The sequence below is a fragment of the Bufo bufo genome, chromosome 1 (genome assembly GCF_905171765.1).
Source record: "Bufo bufo chromosome 1, aBufBuf1.1, whole genome shotgun sequence".
Taxonomy (NCBI): domain Eukaryota; kingdom Metazoa; phylum Chordata; class Amphibia; order Anura; family Bufonidae; genus Bufo; species Bufo bufo.
In genome coordinates, this window is record NC_053389.1 from 269,222,083 (window position 1) to 269,239,885 (window position 17,803).

A 17,803-nucleotide genomic window follows, 5' to 3' on the forward strand; every position below is an offset into this window, starting at 1 on the left:
TATTCACTTAGTCCTCATATCGCCAACACATGGGAAAAAAACCGCATTTAATTGTCTTTACTTTTAATTTAAAAAATCCAAAATAAACTTGCAAACATTTTTAAGCAACAGCTCAACAAATGTGTCAACTGTCAAACAATTGTGCAAAAAAAAAAAAGTTGCAACAGCATTAAAAGAAAACAAAAATTGCCGAATTGCTGGAGCAACGACATCCAAGGATAATTTTTTTTTTCAAGTACAATGGTATTTATCATGCAACAAAATATCTAGATGTCTACCGTTTGTCGCAAAAAAATAAAAGAAATTAAAAATTAAATAAAAAAATTTAAAAATTCCACGATTTGGATTGTACCCTAGTGGGCCTAGGGAATTACTAATAAAGACAACTGAAGGGGTGGACATTGTCCAACAATATTTTTGTACATACTCGGAATGTTGTTCAAGGAATGTCATCCAAGGCAGGTGTCGAAAAATCCAGCAACTCCGTAATTCGGCAGTGTACGGAGGCTGAAAGGACGCCACGTGGTCAGCACAATTTTCATAAACCATCCCATGTTATCCCTTAGGAACAAGTGTCAAAGTGCTTTTATGAATGAAATGGTTTACAATAATGCTACTAGCAGACCAACAATATAAACCACTAGTGACGACATAACACGTGGAGTCGTAGCTTTTTTTTTATGGAGATATCTACTTTTTGTCTATTTTAAATAGACTTTAGCTATGAATAACGTAGCTAAAATATCTGCCCATAAGCAAGTAGCAAAGATTTTTTTTTTATTTGGTTGGACTTGCTAAGTAATGTCACATGCATTTTTTGGATGCCCTTTATAATCATATTTATCTTTATGTATTTTTCATAGCTAAGACTTTTTTTTTTATAAATCCTTTACATTTTTTGGGATGTGTAGTTGAAGTAAAAAAAAAAAAAAAGGGAGTACCACCTTTCTTTTTAGCTTACCGGGACTATTCTGTTTAAACAAAAAAAATTAAAAAATCTAAAATACATTCTTTTGCAGTTTATAAGTCCACAGCTGGCTAAGCGAGCCTCCTTCAAATCCCAGGCATGCTTGTTATGAACATTTATGTGGGAACAAAAACTAGGGAATCAAAAACATTTTAGGAAAAAAAAAAAAAAATTACCTGCCTCAGTCTTGCAAAAATAAAGCATTTTTTTTCGGTAGCAGCTACCATAGACAGCAAAAGTAAACAGAACTAAATAGGAGATTCAGAAAGCACCTCTCTTTAGATTAAAAAAATGAAATAAAAAAATTACACAGATCCCAAATCACCCAAAAATAAGCTTCAGTCTCTTTAGGGATCGCACTTTCAGTTGCCCTCTAGAATCCATTAGTCTTTTGCTTTGCAATCTACATATGAAAACCACATATATGGCGCCAGACATCCTCTCTGACATCTATAGAGAGGTGTAAGCGACTACAAATATAAAAAGTTTACCTACATTTCATCCCACTGCAGGCTTGCAATTTCTCTAGCTATGGTTTATGCTTACACAAGCACTTAAATTTAACAATATATAATAATAACAGCAATTATCAAATATATTGTGGGATTCCCTTCTAAAAAGGACATCAGAGGCACCAAAAACATTTTTTTCATTTTTTTGTATTTAAAAGAAGTTTTAATTTTTTTTTTATCTAAGTGGGAGAACAGATATAAAACAAACAGGTTTGTTCTAGAAAATACAGAACAAAGGAAAGACTCTTGCTGCAGAACTCCTCACAGGTTGATGTCCCGCACATCTGTAGGGGTGCTGGCCTGGTCCAGTTCATCCACAGACTTAACAGCGTTCCTTTGTTGGGTTGGTGGTCTGTTTTGTCTAAGGCTGCTGACTAGCACGGATTCGATCTGTTCTTGACAAGCTTTAAGGCAATCCTAAAAAAAAATAAAAAAAATATATATATACACATACACCATATTTGTAAATGTAAAAAAAAAAAAAAAAAAAAAAAAAAAAAAAAAATAGGATTCATAAATCAGGTAATGAAGAGATTACTGTATATTAGCCTCCAGGCTGGGAGGTATTTTTTTCACCTCTACAGGATAGGGCGATAACCATTAGATCGGTAGGGGTCCTACCGCTGCAACCCCCCGATCACAAGAATGGGCCCCCTTACCCCCTGCCACCCCTCTGAAAAGGCAGCTGCTTTATTCATTTCTACGGGACTTCCATAGATGGCCTTTATTCCATTCTTTGCAGGGGGTACGGGGTTCTCATGATCGGTGGGAGTCCCAGCAGTAGGGACCCCCCAGTCTAACAGTTATCCCCTCTCCAGGGGATAACTTAATACAGCTGGTTTCAGGTGGCTGTAATGTGACCATGTTTGAATATCTGAAATCACAGCCACAAGACCCAGAACCACCAAAACTGAACACAGATCCAAAGTTATTGTATGGTGTAGACAGGTGTAGGGCCGTTTTTCTTTTTTCATGAAAGCAGTCATGTTCATGTAATCCTCTACAACCGCTTTAAACCTTTATGAATAGCTTTTACCCATATGGGACATTTATGCCATATTGATAAAATATGCCTTAAAACATCCAATAGATGTGGATCCCACCTCTGGGACCCGCTCCCATCTCAAGAATGCATAAACTGAGCATGCCACGCCCATGAGGCATCCATCCTCTCCATTCACAGCTATGGGACATCCAAAAAAAATAGCTGAGGCAGGGCTTGGATATTTTCAGAAGATATGAGGTACTCCCATTTGTATTCTTGGAGTGCCTCTTTAAGGGAGACTTGGGGGGGGGGGGGTACTAGCTCTCCTTGGGAAGAGAGCTCTTTAGTCGGCGTAAGGAGACAGTTAAGCCAGTACTCTATGCTCTGCACTGAAGACGGCAATCACCCTGAAACAGCTGTCTGCAGATGAGGTGCTGGCTTATTTAATATCCTAGTCATGTCTCAAGGCCTATTTAAAGGGTGAAAAATTTACTTATAGAATAACTCTGGTGACATTAAAGGCAGGGCTTGTTAAGAGGTCATTTGCATTCCTTTCTTCCCTTTAAGTCATCATGATATATTGTTAAAAACCATTGCTATATGTGGGAAGGATGTTATTATGCATCAGAAGCTGTCACTTGACAGGGTAAGGCTACTTTCACACTTGCATTCAAAGCGGATCCGTCTGGTGTCTGCACAGACGGATCAGCTCCTATAATGCAAATGATAGTATCCGTTCAGAACGGATCAGTCTGCATTATATTTCACAAAAAAAGCTGCGTTCGGGTGTCCGCCTGCTGAGCGGAACGGAGGCCAAGTGGAGCCAGACTGAGGCATTCTGAGCGGATCCGCATCCACTCAGAATGCATTGGGGCTGGACGGATGCGTTCGGGGCCGCTTGTGAGAGCCTTTAAACGGAGCTCACAAGCGGAACCCCAAACGCAAGTGTAAAAGTAGCCTAACACATGACGAAGGCTGATCATACACTCTAGATAGCTGTCCCTCCGGAAACCCTCCCCACCCTTTACCAAATGTTTTGGCCAAGAGTGTGTTCTTAATTAAGAAAAGGTGAAAAATACCAACACCTCCGGCCATGGCATATCACCACTTGGAACAAAAGGATCGGCAATGTTGAAATCCAACAGCTTGATCCATCTTTCCTCCAAAAATCTGACATTGAGAGCATGGCCAGCTTTAGCATTACAGGGTTGTCTGAGATCATAAAAAAAAAAATATATATATATATTTTTATATTTTTTATTTTTCTCAGAAATTGCTCCACTACTCCTGCTCATGGCTGTGTCCAGTATATACCTAGTATAAAAGTAGCCCTTTTTTCTATTCCTAAACAACTGTTCAAATGTGTAAAACTTAATTGGGGACTGTCATATTGGTGTGCCAGTCTGTCACTGTAGTTTAACAGACCACATCATTTCCAATACATTCATGTCCTTTGTGACAGTCACACTCCAGAGGTCAAGATTGTGCATTTCACACCTGAAATACTGAATATGAGGCCGGGTACCATACTATCCAAAGTCTGTAAAATGTATTCTGCCCCACTTTCTACAGGGTTAACCACTCATATACGAAAACCTCTGACGACATTTACACTCATCGCCATCTGTAAATTGAATTTAAAGACATTTAAATCCATCTATACGCCAACATCTAAAGCAAATAATCAGTTGATTTAAGATACAATAGGCTGTTTAGGATGGGAAGTAGAACAAGGACACATAATCCCTCTAGCGCCCAGTTATCGTAGATCTATAGAATAGGGGATTAGGTATTGTGCGCCTGGCAAAATACTTGATAGATATTCTATTGAGAGTTGGTATAATCAGTCTCTTCCGGCAGAATCCCCTCATCTTTGGGGCTCATAAGGCGACTGAATATTTGTATCCGCATCAGTTCTGAAATTTTGTGGAATGGATGTGGACCCATTGATTTCAATGGGGCAGCAAAATATGCGAACAGCACACAGTGTGCTGCCCGCTTAGTTACTTCCACAGTTACGTGGTCCAGCAAAAAAAAAAAAAAAAAGATAGAACATTTCCTATTCTTGTCCATTTTGCGGACATGAATAGGCATTTCTATCATACGGCTGGCCAGTCTGTTCCGAAAAATGTGGAACACACATGGCTGGTAGCTCTGTTTTGTGCATCCTCAATTTGTGGACTGCAAAACAGATACAGTCGTCTGAATGAGCCCTTACTAAGAAGAGGTCAGGCACGCACATCATACCTCATGTCTGCCATGTTGAGCCTCGACTTGAATCATATTGCATTTTACACCTTGTGAACCTAATTATGTAAAAACAAAAATGACCCGATTTTGCCGATCCTCTGTTTTTGCACTAAGACGCTTAAAAATAAGAAGCAATTGTTTTAAAATTTCCACTCCTAGACAGCCAGAAAATTAACACCCACCCTTAGGGTTAAGGGATTTGGAGGGAGGGGCGTGAGGGGGTTTACCTGCATTTTGTAACCCATTGGGCTCCAATGGTGCCCTAAAGGCAGTATGCCACTATTTATGTCTTAAGAATATAGAGGGAGCTGAAAGAGTTAAGCATCTGACATGTCTTGCATCAACTTTCATGATACAAGATAAATGAGATTCCAGAGATTCTTCAGCATTATTTGCAACTAGAATGGATCTTGTGAACAAGCGTGGGAACGGTGCTGTGTGCACAGCTCCCCAGACTGCTAGTTTAACAAAGATTAGGGCATGGAAAACTCTAAAAAACCTGCTGGTTTCTCCTGAATGCAACTTTCTTATTGTGAGAATATGAAAAAAAAGTTGCAAAAAATAAAATAAAACATAGTAATAATGTGTATATTACTGATGCAGGTTAAATTAAAAAACAAAACAAAAAAAAAACCTATATTGTAATATCTTAAATTATTAACAACATTTTTTTTATGTTATGATACAGATACCCTGGTGTACTGGAGTATTTCGTTCAGAAAGCCATTCTGCAAATTCAACTCAACGCATACAAAAAATAAATAAATAATAAAATGGAGAAGAAAAAGAAGTAGACCGGTGTTCTTTTTTAAAATGGGCCATACATGAATGGTCAGTGAGAAAACCCATCTCTACTGAGGCCCATTTATGATGTGGGAATAAATGAGGGGCCTTCACTCTGACAAATATGTAATATGAGGCATTATAAAAGGGGTTGTCTTATTGGCAATGGCCACAAGCATTTAGGCTAGGTCTACACGACGACATTTGTTGCACCAATGTCGAGCAACAATTTTTATAGTCTATGGTGTCGCACTGCGACATGCTGCGACGCGACAGTCGCAAAAAATCCATTCGAAATAGACACCATAGACCATTATAAAAATTGACGCACAACATTGGTGCGACAAAATGTTGCAGTGTAGTTGTGACTTATTGTCGCGCGACACATGCCGTCGTGTAGACCTAGCCTAAAGGGCTTGTCGAGTATTAAAGAAAAACTGCTTTCTTCCAAAAACAGTGCCACACAAGCCCATGGGTTATATGTGGTATTGTAGCTCAGCTCCACTGAGGTAAGTGATGCTGAGCAGCCTCACACCTGTGGACAGGTGTGGTACAGTTTTTGAAAGAAAGCTGCCATGTTTTTGTAATACTGAACAACAGTGTTGACATACCATCAGACGACAACTAAACCCTGTCCATATGTCCCATAAGAGTCCTGACAGACTGAATACTGCCCCAGTAGCTGACAACCTCTTCTAGGAAGCTAGACCTTTTGCAATCAGCTGATTGGACCAGTGGTTCTTGCATTAAATATGTCCCTTTTAATGAACTAGAAAACTCATTGTAATCCCCAAATTGCCATTTTTTTCCTACTGAATCTCCTCCACTAAGGGTGAAAGGCAAACTGTGAGAAGTAGTCATGGCCATACTGCCGTTAACCAGCTTCCACAATATGAGAACTTAAAGGAAATGTGTCACCAAAAATGTTAGCTGCCAGTTTATACAAGATAGAAACATCTGTTTTTATCCGATTGAAGATTTTTTTAATTCCATTTCCTGGACATGATTATGGGGCGGCCATTTTGCCTGAGCTGTTCTTAACGGCATTTAGAAAACTTAAAAAAAATTGCTTTACAGCAGCCCCATGGTCCATAGACACAATAGTCTGAAGCAGACCCTATTGACTTTTATGGGAGAGTTTTCTGGGCATGCTCTGTGACCTGTGCAGAGGTTATTGTACGAGGAAAGAACAGATAGGATGTGATAATCACCTATTGTGAATAAGGGTTGGGAGATATCAAAAATATTCCCACGATAACGATCTTAAGAAATTCATCACGATAACGATATATATCGTGATAAATGCGCATTTAGAAGAAAAAACACTTGGGGCCACAAGGAGACGTCATACTGTATGGGGGCAGCCACAAGGAGACGTCATGCTGTATGGGGGCAGCCACAAGGAGACGTCATACTGTATGGGGGCAGCCACAAGGAGACGTCATACTGTATGGGGCAGCCACAAGGAGACGTCATACTGTATGGGGCAGCCACAAGGAGACGTCATACTGTATGGGGCAGCCACAAGGAGACGTCATACTGTATGGGGCAGCCACAAGGAGACGTTATACTGTATGGGGCAGCCACAAGGAGACATTATACTGTATGGGGGGCCACAAGGAGACATTATACTGTATGGGGGGCAGCCAAGCAGCCACAAGGAGACACTATACTGTATGGGGGCAGCCACAAGCAGCCACTATACTGTATGGGGGCAGCCACAAGGAGACACTATACTGTATGGGGGCAGCCACAAGGAGACACTATACTGTATGGGGGCAGCCACAAGGAGACACTATACTGTATGGGGGCAGCCACAAGGAGACACTATACTGTATGGGGGCAGCCACAAGGAGACACTATACTGTATGGGGGCAGCCACAAGGAGACACTATACTGTATGGGGGCAGCCACAAGGAGACACTATACTGTATGGGGGCAGCCACAAGGAGACACTATACTGTATGGGGGGCCACAAGGGGACATTATACTGTATAGGGTCAGCCACAAGGAGACGTTATACTGTATGGGGCAGCTAAGCAGCCACAAGGAGACGTTAATTGTTATACTTTTATATGTCATATTTTTCACCATTTCGGGTGTCTGTAACTAGTAGATTGACTTCTAGTAACACTTTCGGGGGCCAATGGAACAACAAAAACAATTCGAACATTGATTTTTGTGTTTTATATTTTGTGCTATTCAGCATGTGACATAACTAAGGTATTATGGGGCTGTACGATCATATCAATACCAAATAGGTATATGTTCTTTATTTTTTTACTACCTTTGTATCTCATGTGTTTTTATGTCGCCCTTAATGGAGCCTTATGTGACCTTGCAACACAACAACCAATCAGAGCACTGCTTTCAATGTTTACTCTGCTGAGATACAAATGTGAAACGGCCTATGATTGGCTGCTGCCATCAGTGCCGTGTTCACAAGCTCCTGTGTACCATTACAGGGTTAATTCTGTACCAGAACGAGTGGTTTATAGTAATCTCGTGTATCATCTCCTACTAGAGGGTGTATTGCAGGCTGTAAGCAGAAGAGTTGGTGGCGCTCCTGTCCTGTCCTGCGCCACGCAGCCTCACCTGTCATCTGATTCCGACATCAGACGTCGGTGGGTGGAGACTGCATTATGGGAGCCTGCATGGAGGAGCCGGGGTAGCCGCTGCGGGCAGCAATTGGTATGGAATCATGCTGGGGGGGGGGCAGCTGCGGATGCAGATTTTAAAGCGGTCAGCGCATATGACCGCTTCTATGACGTCACAAAATACTGCGGTTATTAGGAAACAGCGATATCGCTGTTTCCCAATACCACGGTATACCGCCAACACCGGTATATTGCCCAACCCTATTGTGAATGGTGAATCCTGTCTTATCTCTACACAGAGGTAGTATCATTAGACAGGATTAGAATTCCAGATAAGCAGGTAACTGCGGAATATGTTGGCACTATATTAAATATTATTATTATTATTAAGAATAGGCACGTATTATTTGACATAGTGGTCAGTGTGAAAACTGCAGGATGTTACGTTTTTTGTTTAAATATAGATATTGACATGTTTATGGAATTTTTAATGTAAAGTTAACCAGCTTGGAACTAGGCATACATTGTTCATAGGTGAGCACCAAAGCTTCAGTCCTACCACACACAGCTTAGCCCTGCCCACCAGCTGACTTGTAGCACATACAGCCCTGGTTGCTCATACTGTAAATGCCATTCTTCAGTGACTTATTTCCTTGTGAAATGCCAGTAGTTTCTGACGCGTTTCATGTAGTTGTGGTTTGATTTTCATTTTTAAGCTAAACATATGTGATTTCAAAAACACTGGATACTGGAAAAAGGCCTAAAAAATTATTTTACTTCTACAGCTACTTTCAAGGACAGATTTAGGGGCTTAAAGGAGTTCTCTAGTTTAGAAAATCCCTTTTCTAATACACTATTGGGGAAGGGGGGGGGGGGGGTTGGTTCTCCTCATTCTGAACCTCCATCAATTAGCTAAAGCAGACAGCGACTACAAAGAATCTCTCCCTCTCCTTGAAGAACCCAGACTGTTCATGCATTATATGATCCATTAAAGGGATTGTCTGGGTTTAGAGCTGAACCCGGACATATCCCCTTTTTTACCCAGGCAGCACCCTGATATGAGCATCAGAGCATTTCATGCTCATATCAGGGGGACTGCCTGGCTGAAGAAGGGGATACGTCCGGGTTCAGCTCTGAGCACGGACAACCCCTTTAAGTTTGAAGAATACTATGCAATGCTTCATATTCCCTGTGGTGGCACTGCAGAAGAACTAAAGAGCTTGCTGCCAGGATGCCTACAAATTACAGGTCAATGCTAGGGGCCCTAGCATTGGGAAAACCTGTGATCATCTCATTTTCGGGGGACCCATCTAAAGAAAAAGCACTGTAAATATTGGAGAACTTCAACCAAATTAATAATCCACAGGCCCCTTTAAAAATTTCTAATCTAAAGGCCCGTTTACATGGGCCATCTGAGCAGGCAGCTCTTTGTCCCAGACACCGAAATCATTGTTTCTAAGCAAAAAGATCACAGTTTCCAGGGCACAATCTGCGGTTCAGAAATGATGACTTAGGTGACTGCATCAGTGATGCCTTCATCCAATGAACGGGTGTTTGCTCGGTGATCGGCCTGACTATTGGGAAAGCGCATTTGTACGAATAGTTGTTCCTAATAATCAGTCCAATAATTTTCCCATATAAAAAGGGACCGGAAAAGGGTTGTCTCACTTCAGCAAAGGGCATTTATCATGTAGACAAAGGCACTTACTAATGGATTGTGACTGTCCATATTGCCTCTTTGGTGGATTGATTAATTTATCCATCACATTATACACTGCTCATATCCAGGAGTTATGACCACCCGGTAATCCAGTAGTGGTGGCCACGCTTTCACACTAAGAAAAGGTGTCGGCCTTTCTGATGGCTGGGACCGTGGGTATGTGCAAAGGCCAATGCTTTTTCCTGCAATGTACAAGAACGGCCACTGTTGCTAGATTGCAGGGTGGTCGTAAGTCTGGAGAACTGTGGTCATTATGATGCAAATCCACTCCAGATGAGCAGTGTTCATAACAGGAAATACAGCTTTCACACGGAGAGTGTCTCCCGCAGTTAACATACACATCTCCTTGATTATCTAATTTTTTTTAATCAGATTTTAGATTTAGGTGTCTTTTACTTCCTGCACCCATTCCCATTGTCTGTTTATTAAGTCCTTTTTTAAAATAATCTTCCTGTACGATGTACCTACAATCAGCCAGTGCAGCAAGATGAGGCAGTGTATTACACAGCTGATAGAACTGTGACCACATGGATACAGGCAACTACATGAATGCAAAGGATCTCCACCCACATTGACATTCAAAAAAAGGACCCTCACATCACCGGGAAAAAGAGGGGGCGTTACCCATAGGAACCAATCAAGTTTCCGTTTCATTTCCAAAAGGACTTCAGAAGAAGGAAAGCTGGAATCTAACTGGTTGCTACCGGTGCTCTACTTTATTACCTACATTTACATAATCCTGGAGGACTCCTTTACGCCATTAATCTCAATGATGTCATTACATAGGGGCCTAGTTATTCTACTTCATGTGATTTGTCATCTTGGTTGGAATAGACTGTAGCGCTCTTTATTCCCCTGTGGCAGGCGAAAAGGGTTAGACAAAGTGCATGGGAAATGCTAGGAGGCTTCAATATCCTGTTCTAAGATCACAAGGAAACCATGCGGCAGGGCTGTGAAGCGGGGAATGTGATTTGCTTTCTCCTGACATTATCAAATTACTGCTAAGTGCTCTATTATTTCCCTATATCACAGAAGCTCTGAAGTGCCGGGGTAACATGGTTCGCCTCACTTTACCTTTGGCAGCGGAGAATTGAAAAAATAAATACTAATTTGTCCCAATTAATTCACACTCTTGAATTAAAAACCACATAAAAAGTCCAAAAATAAAATTTCTTAACATGCACCTGACAGTATGTATGGTTTCCACTACAATCCTGTTTGCCTTGATCTAAATTGGTAGAATCTATCTAATATCTAAGCTTCTCATATCAGTCCAATATATAGCTATAACTATCATCTATTAAAAATCTATGTAATATTCATTTTATGTAATATCTAAATCAATCATATTACCGGGGGGGAGTTTTCAATGCACTTGGTGCTACATGGAAGGTATTTAGTGCAGCACAGTTATTTGTTGAGCGCTGCTCAGGAGGTATTTGATGCTGCTGGCGAGAGTTATGTTGTGCTGCACGGTGGTGTTATTTTGACTCTGCTGAAGAGGTACATTTTGCTGCACTGTAGCATTAGGTGGTGTTATGGGATAATATGGTTGCGGCACGGTAGTATTTGATAGCTGCGTGGGCTCCGACATCACCATAAATTGGAGATATATATATATATATATATATATATATATATATATATATATATATATATATATATACACACACACACACACACACACACACACACACACACACACACTTTCTCTTACCCATCATATCTATCATACTGATATAGCAAGAACCAGCCTAACACTTCGCATTACAAAGCATAGCGTGCCATTCGCACAGTTAAAGCTCTCTCTATCTATCCATCCAATCTAATTATCATATAATTCCAATTCTGTCCATCTACCCTCTTATTGTTATACCTGCAAATATATAAAAGAATAGCGGTAGACAGTGCGCCACCATCCACAAAGCCCTATTTATATGTATATGTCCTGTAGAGATTTGTATGAAAGACAGATCGGGATGTTCAGGCCTAGGAACCTGAATGCATCTTTAAGATGATTAATTAAACACTCCGGTTTCTTGAACCAAGCCATCTGGGGTTCTGTATTTAGCTTCTGCCAAAAAACTAATTATGCTAAAAATAAAACTAAGTTTATCTGGATACAAATCTCCACTGCTTGTAATAAATGCTCTTTGTCAGTGCAGAGAGAAGGCATCTGCTGTGCTTGTCATAGGGACAAGCATCAAACCCGATGATTGTAGCTTGCTAGTAGATCATGGGGCGGAAACAAAAGTATGTGTACTGCCGCTCATTAGTTGGGGCCCTTACTTCCTCTGCTCGTTGGCTCCGTCACAAGCCATGCACCCTTCACTGGACTTATGAATGGGGACGACGGAACTCCAGCATCAGACTGCAGTGTATCTGCATCACCCCATTGTAACCACACACGCAAAACACTCACTGGGGAACAAAAAGCTGAATGAACTTGGAGCAGCTGCCAAATCAGGCAAAAAACAACTTAGGAAACTATCTCATTATCCCTTTCTCTCCGGGTTATTCTGTCTGATGTTTCCTTGCATACAAAATACGACCTGACACCAGAGGCAGTATACAGGCTTTTAAAAATGGTAGCTTGCTTATGCCACCCACCGATAAGTATACAAGACTTCATTTCTGAAGGTTCTCGATACTTGCTGAAGAATTATATATAATTTTCTACAGCTGGCTAAAAATCCAGAGTATCTGATGATCTTCCATTAATGCCAGATTAAAGGGATTTCACCGTATGCAAGAATACTTCTTTAATCCAGCATCAATGGTAACAGTCAGGTTTGACGATTATTAAATATTCTGGCTTACCAGACAATTGTAGAAAAATTTTGTCTGAAAGTTCAGAAGATATACCACCTGTCTGTTCTTATTCATGCTGGAAGGTATTTAATTGTATACATCAGAATTACTGTATTTTTTTTGGCTATAAAAACACACTTTTTCCCCCCAAAAGTGAAGGAAAAATGGCAGTGTGTCTTAAAGTCTGATTGCTAATGACCGCTTCATTAGTATGCAGGAGGTACGTGGTGCGGTAAGGAAAGTTCTGCACCGGCTGTACTGCGTACGTGTCAGGAAGTAGTGCACATTAGGCATGCACTATAACCTGACGTGGTGCAACGTCAGATCACAGAGCAACGTGGGCCAGAAGAAGGACAGCGAGTCCCGAATCTGCAAAGTAGAAAACGCCATTCGGAGCAAGCAAGGTAAGTTTATTTATTTTTAATGTCTGAAGCTGATTGAGGTTGGGGGTCTGATGAAAAATATTTTTTCTTATTTTCCTCCTCTGAATCCTAGGTGCGTTTTATAGTCTAGTGAGTCTTATAGTCCAAAAATATGGTACTTGAATCTGGTATTAATAGCGAACTATTAGCTAATCAGACAGCTATAGAAATGATATACAGTTTATCAGAAAAGATGGATACTCTTCAGAAAGGGAGCCAAACATAAAAATGATGGAGGCTGGTTTTAAAGTCAGTATAAAACTGAGTCTGCTTATATAGCACCTACCAGTAGCCATTTGGCTCCAGGAGAAGTATATAGTGGGCTCAGCATGCATGTTGGTACTTGCATCCCTGGATCCGATGAAAGCTGTAATGGCACCAGACGGGGTTAAAAGCAGAGCGTGTGCTTGCTGTACCTGCACTCCCTGGACTTTGTGTGGCTGTCATGGCCCATAACAGGTAGGAACTAGTGTTAGGGACCACTCAGAGGCGACCTTGACATGGTGAGTGGCTTATTACGCTTTGGCCAAAATGTACACCAATGCCTCATTCAGCATGGAGGCAGGGCAGAATGCTGGTTGCAGAGTGCTATTGCATTTGTTTTCGCGTTTCTAGATTATCAGACTTTTTGATTTATTGGATACTGAAGTAAAGAGATTTTCATGGAGATGGCTTATGCTTTTTCCCCATGGGTTTCCATTTTAAAGCAACACTATAGCAAAACATTCAACTGAACCCCACTGACCTAACCTTCATTATATTGATGCTAACCAGCCATTACATACAGAGGGGGTGCACTGCAACGTTTGGGGCAACACAAGACATGGCCGTAGTGATGGCGTGCCTGGGAATGTGTACCAAGAAAAGCCTAAATAGAGCGCCAATGGTAAGAAGCGCTGGGAGTCCTAGTAGTTCTAATCCACTACTAGGCACGATAAAGGGCATGTCATAAGTTACCTGAAACATTGTAATGCACTGTCTTCTGTGGTTAGAAAATAATGGAGTGTGGCAGTTTTCTAATAAGAGATAATCCTTAATTTCGTCTGTTGCGTTATTGTGCAAGAACTGTGAAGATACCATTCCGATGCAGTATGGATTTATTAGGGACTTGCACCAATAAGAGGATAAGACCGTCCAGTTGCACTTGTCTACAAGTGAATACGTAGAGAGGGAGCAGACACCTCCACAGGAACATACATGACTGGAAATAGCTGCTTGTTATCAGGTGACAACAGCCGATCTCCACATCCTGTGCGATCACACAGAATGTGAAAATCAGCTGGTCACCTGATACCTGCAGGAACTGTTGGCACACCCGGAGCCAATTCTGGCTGATATTTTATAACGTTATATTACAACACCAGGGGTTAAGAACATACAGCAGGACCAAGTTAACACACAAAAAGACATCTGGCATCTGAGACCTAGGGGGTAAAGTGTGGGCCCGTACACACTGCAGTTCCACTATAACAAAAGCAAGTTTCTCTTTTAGTGAAAACAGAATGGCCGAGAGGCAGTGACACAGTTAATTGGTTTCTTCCTCTTTTTTCCCCTCTCACTCTTGCAGAAAGGAGTCTCTTGAAAGATCAACAGCTGACTTTATTTAAAAGCCCCTATGAGTCAGTAATACAGTATGCCGTTCTGTTCCAATAAAACTCAGACATTCAGTACATACAGCCTACTGACACGCAGGTGAATCGGTGTCACAGGCCTAGGGTATTATCTCACACAGTCATTCCTAGATCGTTATTAACAATTGGGGAGGGCCGGAACCACAAAAACCGCTACAATATTCAGGTTACTACTGACGGTAGGTTGAGCATTTTCAATGAGTCATTGACAGGAAGCAACCCACACACAGTCTCTTCACAGCAGTACGACGAAAGAGACCAGAATTTCCAGGAGTTCAGGACCCCCCCCCCCTATGTGGTGAAACTTTGGTATCATAGGGTGCTCAGAATAGATGTTACAGAGAACAGTATAAGGCTCACACATAATGCATAACATGACAATACGTACACTTATAAAACATACAAAATGTAAAAAAAAAATTTTTTAATGCATAGTAAAAATTATAAACTATAGGAAAGCTTTCGAGGAAAACCAAGAGAACATATTTGACCATATTGTCTGTTGCTTCAGCCTACAATGCTGGTTAAATCGTCAGTCAACAACCCCAAGCCGGCAGCCGATGGACCAAACATTTTACCTGGCTAATCAAATCCTTTTTAAAAAGGGATTTTCTGGAAATACTCCGTTTTTACCAAGTGCCTCCAGCCCGCCTCCGTAAATAGAAGATTCATACTTACCCAAAGACATACTATGCGAATGCAGTGCAGGAAGAAAACCATGCCAGAACCGGGATGTGGACACAGCAGAGGACCGTAGTGGGGGGGATATAAGTATGAAGCTTCTATTTACAAAGGCAAGCTGCAGGCACTTGATAAAAACCAAGTATTCCCAGGAACCCCCTTAAGGTATTTGTTCAGCATCAGATTTTGACGAGACCACAAAATAATTGTTCTAAATAAGACAAGCCCTTTAATGAAAAATCAACTTAAAAGGGTTGTGCAAGAATGGGAGGGGGGGGGGAATAAAACAAAATAAACCCCACACTTGGCAGGACCTGTAAATGGAAGCCTTTTAAGGCTACTTTCACACTAGCGTTTTCCCTTTCCGCTATTCAGATCCGTCATAGGATCTCAATAGCGGGGGAAACGCTTCCGTTTTGTCCCCAGTGTCAATGGGGACATAACTGAACTGAACTAAACAGAGTGCCCCAGAATGCATTCTGTTCCGTTTGGTTGCGTCCCCATCGTGTACAGAATAACGCTGCAAGCAGCATTTTTCTGTCCGATGTGGTGAGAGCAAGACGTCCTGCCTGACACACAATAGAAAACTGATCCATCCCCTATTGACTTTCATTGGTGTTCATGACGGATCTGTCATGGCTATATAAGACATCATACAACCGGATCCGTTCTTGACGGATGCATTCGGTTGTATTTTTAAACTGAAGCGTTTTTGCAGATCCATGACGGAAAGTAGCCTTACCTGCTTCCTGGCACTGGCTCCCTAAACCTTCTTCTTCCGGCCTGCGAGGCTGCGTTATGCTCCCTTGCTTTAAACATCAGTCCAATCCCTCCCCAGTATTAATCATTGGTGGCAGTGGGCAGTGTAATGCTGGGGCCCCGATCGGTTACCATGGCAGCCAGGAGTCACGCTACTGAAGTCCTGGCTGCGATGGTGTGTTAGTGAGCAGCATTATACTCACGTGCGCCGTGGCCGCCGGTCGCTCCTTCTTCTCATAGGTCTGTGCGGCGCATTGCTAATGCTATAAGCACAGCATTAGCAATGCACCGCACAGACAGAAGGAGCAACTGGCGACCACGGCGCACGGGAGTATAATGCTGCTCACTAACATACCATTGCAGCCAGGACTTCAGTAGCGTGACTCCTGGCTGCCATGGTAACCGATCGGGGCCCCAGCATTACACTGCTGGGACTCCGATCGGAACTGCCCACTGCCACCAATGATTTTGGGGGGGGGGGAGGGACCTTGTGGGATATGGCCTCCTCCTCCTACTCTGTTCTCATTGGTGTTCAGCGGCAGCCGCGCACAGTGGGGAGGGACTCCCTCCTTCTCCACTGTGCAGGCTCAGGAGAAAATGGTGCGCGCAGAGAGCGCGATCATATCGCGGTCCGGCGATATGGTGAAAATCCATATCGTGGCCCAAATTTATATAGTGTATCGCCCACCCCTATGTGAAAGTACCCTTAGGCCTCTTGCACACGGCCGTTTTTTTTTTCCCGTTTACTGGCCGTTTTTTGCGTTCCGTATACGGAACCATTCATTTCAATGGTTCCGCAAAAAAAACGGAATGTACTCCGTATGCATTCCGTTTCCGTATTTCCGTTCTAACATAGAACATGTCCTATTATTGCCCGCAAATCACGGTCCGTGGCTCCATTCAAGTCAATGGGTCCGCAAAAAAAACGGAACACATACGGAAATGCATCCGTATGTCTTCCGTTTCCGTTCCGTTTTTTGCTGAACCATCTATTGAAAATGTTATGCCCAGCCCAATTTTAGTTATGTAATTACTGTATACTGTATATGCCATACGGAAAAACGGAACGGAAAAACGGAACAGACACGGAAACACAACGGAAGCAAAAAACGGAACAACGGATCCGTGAAAAACGGACTGCAAAACACTGAAAAAGCCATACGGTCGTGTGCAATAGGCCTTAGTGGTCTTGGCTAACTCTTTGGGGGTTGAAGAACTGATGGCTACAAAAGCCCCTCCTTTCTGTAAGCTCACAGCCAGTCAGCAGAGCTAATTTGGGGAGGGGGGGATTTCACATGACAGTTCCCTGCAGGGACAACATGTCAGAAATAGTAACAAAAAAAAATTATTTTGTTTTAAAGGGGAATGCCAGTCAGAATAATCTCATTTTTTCTATATAAAGAAACGGTAAAGTCTGATCTCAGGCCGTGCTATGTTAACCTCATGGGACAAAGTGCAACATTTCTGTCACTGGAAACTCAATTCATGTGCCGGTTTCACTAAGCTGTGCCCTTTAACAGGACATCTGTATTTATAACCCAACTAAATCATAGTGTTCTGGCCCTTTAATAGAAGAGGATAATTTTCCCATAAGCGGCATCACCCTAGCTGTCACCCGTCTCTGGAGAAAACTTTGAAGGACTTTTTCAAAGTCAGTAGAACCTTGATAATAAAAGCCAGGCGAG

General features: G+C 41.9%; 1 protein-coding gene across 2 annotated transcripts in view; it reads right to left on the reverse strand.

Moving 5' to 3' along the window:
- Positions 1 to 681: 681 nt before the first annotated feature.
- CCND2 (cyclin D2) overlaps positions 682 to 17,803 on the reverse strand; it is a 60,070-nt gene continuing 42,948 nt past the window's right edge. For both annotated transcript variants that reach the window (XM_040439320.1, XM_040439329.1), the window contains exon 5: positions 682 to 1,896. In XM_040439320.1, the coding sequence (XP_040295254.1) occupies positions 1,741 to 1,896 (156 nt within the window). In that variant the 3' untranslated portion in view covers positions 682 to 1,740. The remainder of the gene's footprint in view (positions 1,897 to 17,803) is intronic.